This window comes from Nerophis lumbriciformis, linkage group LG12, assembly GCF_033978685.3.
Source record: "Nerophis lumbriciformis linkage group LG12, RoL_Nlum_v2.1, whole genome shotgun sequence".
NCBI lineage: Eukaryota > Metazoa > Chordata > Actinopteri > Syngnathiformes > Syngnathidae > Nerophis > Nerophis lumbriciformis.
In genome coordinates this window covers 39,901,244-39,911,432 of record NC_084559.2, presented here as the reverse complement: position 1 = coordinate 39,911,432, position 10,189 = coordinate 39,901,244, and the positions used below count along the sequence as shown (strand labels likewise).

Here is a 10,189-nt window from a genome sequence, read left to right as displayed (position 1 = left end):
GCAAAAGTCCACAAAATGGTCAAAAATCACACCCAGGTTCCAGTCCCATAAGTCCCGCCGCGTGCCACCCGAGTCCAGGGGTGCCCGACATGTCCAAAACGACCCCAGCAAAGTCACAGGGGGAGTGGGGGAGAACAGTTGGAAAAGTAGGCAAAAGTCCACAAAATGGTCAAAAATCACACCCAGGTTCCAGTCCCACAATGTCCGACAGCTGGCCACCCGAGTCCAGGGATGCCCAACATGTCCAGAAAAATAATAAAAATCAAAAAATCGGAAAAAATCCGGGGGCCGGATTTTGGACGCCGGCGTAGTTTGGCGACCTATTGTAAAAATTTGCCGCTGCCGGCTATTTTTTTTCCTTAGAGTAAATCGAGAGTAGATCCAGCAAGAAAGTAGGCATTAAAAAAAAAGAGAGGGAGTTTGGCGGGGCAAAAACGCCCTCTTGGGACTTTTGCAGCAGCACACATCAACGTAGCGGGGAGAAGGCATGCACAGCAAAAGTCCACAAAATGATCAAAAATCACACCCAGGTTTGAGTGCCAGCAGTCCCGCTGCGTTCCACCCGAGTCCAGGGGTGCCCAGAGGTGCCCAACATGGCCAAAACGCACCCAGCAAAGTCACAGGGGAAGGGGTAGAAAAGTGGGGAATGTCTGGGGAAAAGTCATGAAAATGATCAAAAATCACACCCAGGTTTGAGTGCCACCAGTCCAATCCGCGTTCCACCCAAGTCCAGGGCTGCCCTGAGGTGCCCAACATGGCCAAAACGCACCCATCAAAGTCACAGGGGAAGTGGGGTAGAAAAGTGGGGAAAAAGTGGGGAAAAAGTCATGGAAATGAGCAAAAATCACACCCGGGACACCTCCTTTTACCTTCTCTCGTTAAGGTACTTAGAAAAAAAAACGAAAAAAAAACAATTATTGGATTTTTTTCTAAGTACAGTATCTCAACGAGAGAGGCTAAAAAGCACCTCTTTTTACCTTCTCTCGTTAAGGTACTTTGAAAAAAAACGGGGGGAAAAAATTATTGGATTTTTTCAGAGTACCCAAACGAGAGAGGCTAAAAAGCACCTCCTTTTACCTTCTCTCGTTAAGGTACTTAGAAAAAACGGGGGAAAAAAAATCTTAGATTTTTGTGCCCTGCCTCACACCCAAAGTTAGCTTGGATAGGCTCAAATTCACCCACAAGTGACCTTAATGAGGATGTGCAGTATCAAATATGCTTGGGTGTCCATATTTTCATAACAAGGGTGTACTCAAACTAGGTGGTTCATAACATGCGAGACTTGGGCAAGATTTTCCCTCACTCCTCTGGCATTTGTGCCTTGAGTTGTGTCATCATTTATACCAGACCTGGGCAAAATACGGCAAAATAAGCTTTTCCATCCGGCCCGCCGGATGTTCTAAATAATTTTTTAGACCTTTAACATCAAAACTGTCGCCCCCATTATGATGTGCAGCGCTGTTTTTTAAATGACCGTAAGTCTTGAACTATAGAAAGTATTTCAATGGTTGAAATCTTAGCTTTTGGGTGTTATACGAGTTGTTACGGTAAACTACGTCACAGCAGCTCAGACGAAGAACAAAGCAGAGTGGGCGGGGTTTGTTTTCTGAGCAGTCACCCTGAAACGTGTGTATCAGAAACGGATGCGGAAGCAAATTTCTGCATAAAAGTGATATTTCATATTGTAGGTGTTTATTACCCTTTACATTCATATTGTTAGAGCCATATACTATTTCTGTCTGTCAAGTTCATGACGTCACTAAGGGGTTGGCTCAAGGCCAAGTGCCAGTCTACTTGGGGAAGGGCTGGGATCTTGCTCAGGTGTTGCTGAGTGGAGGCGCAACAGTTTTTGACTGTGCCAGGCTAGTATTTGTTTGCCCGTTTATTTTCCGTTTTGTTACAAAGTGAGTTTTATTTACGTGACTTTATAATAATAAACATTTTTGTTAAACATGGACACAATTCTGGACATCGATTATTAGCCGGCTGCACACGTCTAAATTAGCTTCATTTATATTCGGCAACCAGTAGCAGTAATAGTTTAGGACTTTACCGCTACATTAAAGGCCTACTGAAATGCGATTTTCTTATTTAAACGGGGATAGCAGGTCCATTCTATGTGTCATACTTGATCATTTCGCGATATTGCCATATTTTTGCTGAAATGATTTAGTAGAGAACATCGACGATAAAGTTCGCAACTTTTGGTCGCTGATAAAAAAGCCTTGCCTGTACCGGAAGTAGTAGACGAGTAGCGTGACGTCACAGGATGTGGAGCTCCTCACATCTGCACATTGTTTACAATCATGGCCACCAGCAGCGAGAGCGATTCGGACCGAGAAAGCGATGATTTCCCCATTAATTTGAGCGAGGATGAAAGATTTGTGGATGAGGAAAGTGAGAGTGAAGGACTAGAGGGCAGTGAGAGCGATTGAGATAGGGAAGATGCTGTGAGAGGCGGGTGGGACCTGATATTCAGCTGGGAATGACTAAATCAGTAAATAAACACAAGACATATATATACTCTATTAGCCACAACACAACCAGGCTTATATTTTAATATGCCACAAATTAATCCTGCATAACAAACACCTCCCCCCTCCCGTCCATATAACCCGCCAATACAACTCAAACACCTGCACAACACACTCAATCCCACAGCCCAAAGTACTGTTCACCTCCCCAAAGTTCATACAGCACATATATTTCCCCAAAGTTACGTACGTGACATGCACATAGCGGCACGCACGTACGGGCAATCGATCAAATGTTTGGAAGCCGCAACTGCATGCGTACTCACGGTACCGTGTCTGCGTATCCAACTCAAAGTCCTCCTGGTAAGAGTCTCTGTTGTCCCAGTTCTCCACAGGCCAATGGTAAAGCTTGACTGTCATCTTTGGGGATGTAAACAATGAAACACCGGCCGTGTTTGTGTTGCTTAAGTCGGCCGCAATACACTGCTTCCCTCCTACAGCTTTCTTCTTTGCTGTCTCCATTGTTCATTGAACAAATTGCAAAAGATTCACCAACACAGATGTCCAGAATACTGTGGAATTTTGCGATGAAAACAGACGACTTAATAGCTGGCCACCATGCTGTCCCAAAATGTCCTCCACAATCCGTGACGTCACGCGCTGACGTCATAAAACCGAGACGTTTTCAGCAGGATATTTTGCGCGAAATTTAAAATTGCACTTTAGTAAGCTAACCCGGCCGTATTGGCATGTGTTGCAATGTTAAGATTTCATCATTGATATTTAAACTATCAGACTTCGTGGTCGGTAGTAGTGGGTTTCAGTAGGCCTTTAAGTCAAAAACTGCCTCACCGGAATGCAAGTTGTTTTATTGGAAAGCAACAAGCTTCGAGGCTCGTTTAGAAGAGGAACGCACTGGCCGCTGTCAGCGTTTGTTTGATGGCCGGCGGCGGAGGAAACGGATCGGCGGAGATATTTCTGCAATCAAGCTCTTCATCGACAGCTACGAGTCCCACTGGAAAGCGACAGGGTCGCTCATAGGGGACAGAAGCCAGCAGCAGCAGCAGATCATCCCACTGGACCAGACCGCGCGTGTGCGTGCCGTGCGTGGAGGAGGACGCAGGGCAGCGTTGAGAAATTCCTCCAGCTGTGTGGTATGATTTAGTGCCGCGCCGACATAAAAAACGGCCATTGTTAAAATGTGTGCACACAAATATTGGCAAATCCAATGAATTGGTGACTATTTGACAGGTTGACAAACTTTGACTTTTCCAAATCAAGGAGGAGGTAGCACAATTGTGCGCTGACAAACATAAACAGCCACAGGAGGACAATGTGGCTGAACGTGAAAATGATGGGCAAGGGGTTGAGGGAAAAAAACATGTGGTAAAAATGACACCCAAGGCTCTAGGTCACAAAATTGAAAGTTTGCAGGGGGGAAAAAAATCAAAGTTGCAAAGACTGTCAATACTGAAAGAGGGGGTCATTGTTAAATGATGAAACACGTTCACATGAGCTAAAGGAGGAATTTAGCAGGTTTATGGATTTATATCATGAAACCAGAAAAGTGCACATAACTTTGTTGGCTTTGTTGCCAGATGATGAGTGTACTAAACATGAGACATGGTACAAAGCAAAAATGTTGAATTTTGATGGTTTTATTGACAAGGTTGACAGGTTGATGTATTTTCAAAATGATGACAATGATGATGATGATGAGGTTGAAAATGAGGGTTCTGCTGTTGATGGTTTTGAAAATGAAAGTGTACAACCCCATGACAGCATTTCAAATGTCCCATCTAATGTATTATCAAAGCTCAATGAATCCACAGCATCAAACAAAAGCAAAAGGTCTTCCACTTCTTCTGCTCGCATAAGGCAGATAAGACAGCACTTATGGCCTGCGCTATTGCTTTAAAAAAGATTCATGCATTGGAGGATCATGCAGCAGCTCTAAAGAGGGAAAGGAAGAACAAGCAGAGGCTCTAAGGAGGAAAAGGGAGCAAATGGAATTGGATGCTCAAATAGCAGCTCACAATGCTAAATTGTCTGTCCTCCATGAAGCCAGTGGTTCTGGCAGGAGCAAGAGGTCTGATGGAATGGAGTCCTATTATAGGCAAGGGACAAAACCGAGAAAAGTGCCTGCACAGCCTGTACAACAACTTCAGCCGTCTGTTAAAGCTGCTCCTTCAGAGCTTCACATAGCCAAGAATGCACCAAACAAGGTTAATTCACACCCTCAACCAAACAAACAACCACACAGCAATTAATTCCTATACATAGTCTTACACCATACACACTCTTGGATTTTGTCACACACCATTCTATAGTTTATTTATTAGTATTAATTATTATATATATATTATATTGTGTGTGTGTATGTGTATGTGTATGTGTATGTGTATATACCGCATATATATATATATATATATATATATATATATATATATATATATATATATATATATATATATATAGCCAGTAAAAAAATAACTGTGGGCCAAATATGGCCCTCGGACTGCACTTTGGACACCTTGCTGTAAACAAATAAGTGTTTTATTATTAATTCCGAACTCACTACTTTTCCTCTTGTTTTTGTATTTTCTCTTGCTATTGTACAAAAGGTTGTGCATCGATTAAAGTTCTTTATAAACAAGCCAACATAATGATTTTTTGTAATCAAACCAAAAGTCATCGTGTATGTTGTGTGATAAAAAAAATACTATATAGGTTATTAATAAATATTATGTCATTTGTGCAAATCGAACTTGGCTGACCAAAACTCAACAGCTGTTTTGCGGAAACAGACATGGATGCAACCAACCATTATTTCTCTTTATCAGAAATAAAATATACATTGTTTTTTTTTTAATATATTAATTGTGTTCATATATTATTTTCTCTGTCCACAAAATGTATGCATACATGATTATAAATGTATAAAGAATACAGCCAACCATTTTTAAAACTATTATTTTATTTTTAAAGAACAGTAACTCCTTGGTCAGCTACACTCTGGTCGCTTTGGTGTAGAACACATTAAAGCCTTCTACAGAAAGCTAGGAGTATCCAACAGCAATGATTTCAAATTAGAAATGGTCACAGCTGATGAGGTGTTTAAAAAATTTAGCGTGCTCCACCAAAACAAGGCCACCGGCCTTGATAATATTCCCTCCAGATTCCTCAGGGACTCTTCCTCCATCATTGCCCCGATCATCACGCACATAATAAACATATCAATTACACAAGGCCAAGTGCCAAAAGATTTTAAAATAGCAAGAGTAACTCCCCTCTTTAAAAAAGGAATCAAATTGGAACCTGGCAACTACCGACCTTTTTTTATTCTCAGTTCCATTTCGAAAGTAATGGAGAAAATAGTTTATGAACAGGTCAATAGTTACCTTGCCACTAATAAACTCATGTACAAATTCCAATCCGGCTTCAGAACTAACCACTCCACTGACACATGCCTTCTCTATCTGACCGACCACATCAAACATGAGGTGGACGCGGGCAAATACTGCGGCATGGTCATGCTGGACCTTCAGAAGGCCTTTGACACCGTTAACCACGCTATACTGTTGGATAAGCTCAGAGCAATCGGATTTAACAAAACCTCATCGAGCTGGATGCAATCTTACTTGGAGGGGAGGGAGCAGGTGGTAGAGTGTATTGGGGCCTTTACTGTTCCTAATATACATAAACGACTTGTCATTGGCATGCGACTGTGAATTGTTCTTGTTTGCGGATGACTCGGCCTTGCTGGTATCAGACAAGGACAAGTCACAGGTGGAGAAAATCCTCAGTGCTGAACTCTGTAGAACTTGCACCTGGCTCGCTGGCAACAAGCTATCCATACACTTGGGTAAAACGGAATCCATCCTATTTGGGTCCCACATCAACCTTAAGAAAGTCAATGACTTCACTATAAAAGTGGGTGACATTGTTATCACCAGGAAAGATGAGGTCACCTACCTAGGTTCCATTCTAGAGGCTAATCTTTCCTGTGATAAAATGGCAACCAAGGTAATCAAAAAGGTCAACCAACGAACGAGATTTCTCTATAGAATCTCCTCTCTGGTCAACAAAAGCACTATGAGGATTCTGGCGGGAACTCTCGTTTAACCCTTTTTTGATTACGCTTGCACCTCCTGGTACCCTAGCACCTCCAAAACCCTCAAATCTAAACTCCAAACATCCCAGAACAAGCTAGTCAGATTACTTCTAGACCTCCACCCCAGATCCTATCTCACTCCTATCCACTTCTCCAAAGTGGGCTGGCTCAGGGTGGAGGACAGAGTAAAACAACTTGCACTGAGCCTAGTCTATAAAATCCGCTACACCTCCCTGATACCGAAGTACATGACCGCCATAACCACAACACCAGGGGGAGCTCTACTAACCACGTCAAACCCAGATTCCGAACTAACAAAGGTCTTAACTCATTCTCTTTCTATGCCACATCAATGTGGAATGCGCTCCCAACAGGTATAAAAGAAAGTGCATCTCTATCCTCCTTCAAAACCGCAATAAAAGTTCACCTCCAGGCAGCTACAACCCTAAACTAACACCCTCTCTGGATTGTTAATAATCAAATGTAAACAATCAAATGCAGATACTTTTTCTTATGCCTTCTGATCTCTCTCTCTCTCTCTCTCTCTCTCTCTCTCTCTCTCTCTCTCTCTGCCCACTACTTGCTGTCCATATCCTACCAAGTCAGACCTACACTGTTCCAATATCCATTTCTCTGTTCTCAATTGTTGATGACTGATGATAACAACCAAACCTACCTACCCCCCCCCCCCCCCCCCCCACACACCCCGGATTGTAAATAATGTAAATAATTCAATGTGATTATCTTGTGTGATGACTGTATTATGATGATAGTATATATCTGATAGTATATATCTGTATCATGAATCAATTTAAGTGGACCCCGACTTAAACAAGTTGAAAAACTTATTCGGGTATTACCATTTAGTGGTCAATGTACGGAATATGTACTTCACTGTGCAACCTACTAATAAAAGTCTCAATCAATCAATCAATCAAACAAACACTTGTTTTAGTAATCGACTGAATGAATAAAAAGAAAATAATATTTGAAATGATTGTATTTTGAGTGAAGTGATCAAACAAACACGATTTGATGTTGCTCAGGACCATTTACTGCAGTACAAAAATGCCACAATACGTGTACTTACAATATTGTATTGTTACATTAAATAATATGTTAGCACTGTTGGAGGGAAAAAGATGCCTTGGCTGAGAAGAGACACGGAGACAATACTAAAAAAAAAACAACACAGCAGTGCAATGTATCTTTCTTGTTTGTGTGTCATGCATTGAAGGGGTCAAATTTTAATACATTATGGGAATCTATTTTATTATAAATCGTGCATAGGGTGATATTATCGTATAAATATGATAGTTCTCTATACCTACGTCTGGCAACGTTAAGGTCTTCTTCGTCACGTTGGGAATACAAGCAGCGCAGCTCCGTGTCTTCTGCTGTGGTATGATGACAGCGCCACCCGCAGGCTGGCGTATGTATTCTTTGAGTGTTTTGCTTTGGCACGATTACCGTATCCCGAGTGGACAGACAACTCTTCGAAAAATAAATTTTTGTAAGTACAAACACCTTCTATTTTCCTTGTTTACTGGGACCTGTTTTTTAAAACCGAAAATCAGCCCACGAAGGAACTGTGCCGTGCTTCTTTTACGGCTGGGAGCGGAAGTGCAGAGTTCCGTCTTGTACAAAACCGTCGCAATTATTCTTCACCAGGACACTTTACTGCTTTTAGAGCATCATGATGTTGACTCAAAGCTAGTCAAAAGTCCAAAGTTGTTGTTGTTTTAATTATGTGAATGCTAAAAGCTACTTATTTTTGAATCGCGGAGCAACTTTTTCAGCTTCGTGAACTTACTGTAAGATTGTGTTTCAAGCGTCATTTTTAGTCCACCCATGTTTGTGTCGTTTTGTCATAGTATTTTACGTTTGTGCTAATTTATATCAGTTATTGATTCGTTATTTGGTTTGGTGCATGTGTACATTTGATGAGTATATTTGTTACAAACAGATAACCATGGATCACAACGTAGCCCCTCAAGGTCCTGGACCCAAAAGAGGTCTTGCCGACAATATTGGGACCGCCGTCGGAACTAAAATCCGACATAATGACAGACAAGATAAGGCAACTACTATCCACCTCGTCAGTGATCCAGGATTTAACCGTAGCAAACGACTTGGAAGCTCGTCTGTAAAAAAGTTGGGATTTCCAGGTAGCCTGTTGCCATGCACATCTGGGGAGAAAAAAGTAGCTGCCGAATCTATGGGGAGCTCAGGAAAGCAAAAACCCAGTGCCGGAGTTGATCAGGCCGTATCAGTTGAAAAAACACTTTCGAGTCCGCTTGGTGATGAGGTAAGGACCTACTCATGCTCTTTGAAATATACAACGAGTGATGATGAACATGGTTAATTACTGCCTTAAGTAACTAGAGTCACTTACCAAAGTGAATACATTCTCTCATTGCAAAGCGCATATGCAGAACCTAATGATTATTAGAATGTTACGACTTCCCAAGTCGCAAATCCAACCTTGAGTGGCGTTCCAGTTAAAATTCCGACTAGGAACTCGGAAATGCTGCTGGGAAGTCTGCGGGTGTTGTGGTGTGTTCCATCTGGAACACACCATAACACCCGCAAAAGTAAATGCTGCACAATTTTAGAGGTAACAGTATTGATTCCACAATTGTGGAAACAATTAAAGATAAGTTCACCTTGTCTTGATAGACTGCAGCCTTTATTCACAGTTAATAGGCAAATCACATGTATTTGATCTAATCCCCACATTCTCTTCCTGTCGAGTCTGGTGATGTGATGTGATTCCATTCCATCGATTGCATATTCACTATCAAAATAGTTAATGGCGTTGCAGTTTTTGCAAACCACTCCAAATGTCTCTTTCTCTGCCTGTGGGTTAACCACATGCAACTAATGATGATAATAATCAGACTTAGACTTCCTCTTATTGTCATTCAAATTTGAACTTTACAGTACAGATAAGAACAAAATTTCGTTGCATTAGCTCGTTTTAGTGCAGGATAAAAACAATAATGCAATTTGAATAAGATTGCTATGTACATACAACATGTTTAGCAAAGTGAATCCGCTGGACAAAATACAAACTAAATGCAAAACAATAACCCAAACAATAGTGCAACATTACAATAATATTTAACAGTGCAATAATAAATAAATAAAACTAACTATAAGATAGATGAACTAGGATCACACATACCTGAATTCAATCAGTTTTCAATTATTCCTTTCTTACTCGCCAACGTTTATGGTCCTGCCCCCAATAACCAATGAGTGAGTGTCAGTGAATTGTCGTTCAGTGGCGAACCATGAGTCAGTGGTTCATTCTCTTAATTTGGCTAGTGTAGCAGGGGCGAGTCATTGACCGAGTTAATGGGTACGAAAACTCTTGAGTGCCGATTCAGTAAAAAACTTGCAAGTTTTGAACGATGCGTTCATGACTAGCACATCACTAATAACATTCTGATTACCAAACGTCAGTCCTCGTCAATGCCCCCAAAATTTTGACCGACAAATATATCAAGTCAGTGTCCACATAATAATAATAATAATAATAATAATAATAATACATTAGATTTATATAGCAGTTTTCTAGACATGATTATCATGAAAT

At 41.2% G+C, this 10,189-nt stretch overlaps 1 protein-coding gene across 3 annotated transcripts in view; it reads left to right on the top strand.

Moving 5' to 3' along the window:
- The first annotated feature begins 7,976 nt into the window (after positions 1-7,976).
- Positions 7,977-10,189, top strand: part of LOC133623345 (histone-lysine N-methyltransferase EHMT1-like) — an 87,217-nt gene continuing 85,004 nt past the window's right edge. For all 3 annotated transcript variants that reach the window (XR_012050749.1, XM_072914353.1, XM_072914352.1), the window contains exons 1-2: positions 7,977-8,101; positions 8,555-8,896. Coding sequence is in view for 2 of the 3 variants with exons in the window: in XM_072914353.1 (XP_072770454.1) it covers positions 8,561-8,896 (336 nt within the window). In the remaining variant the exon portion in view is untranslated. The remainder of the gene's footprint in view (positions 8,102-8,554; positions 8,897-10,189) is intronic.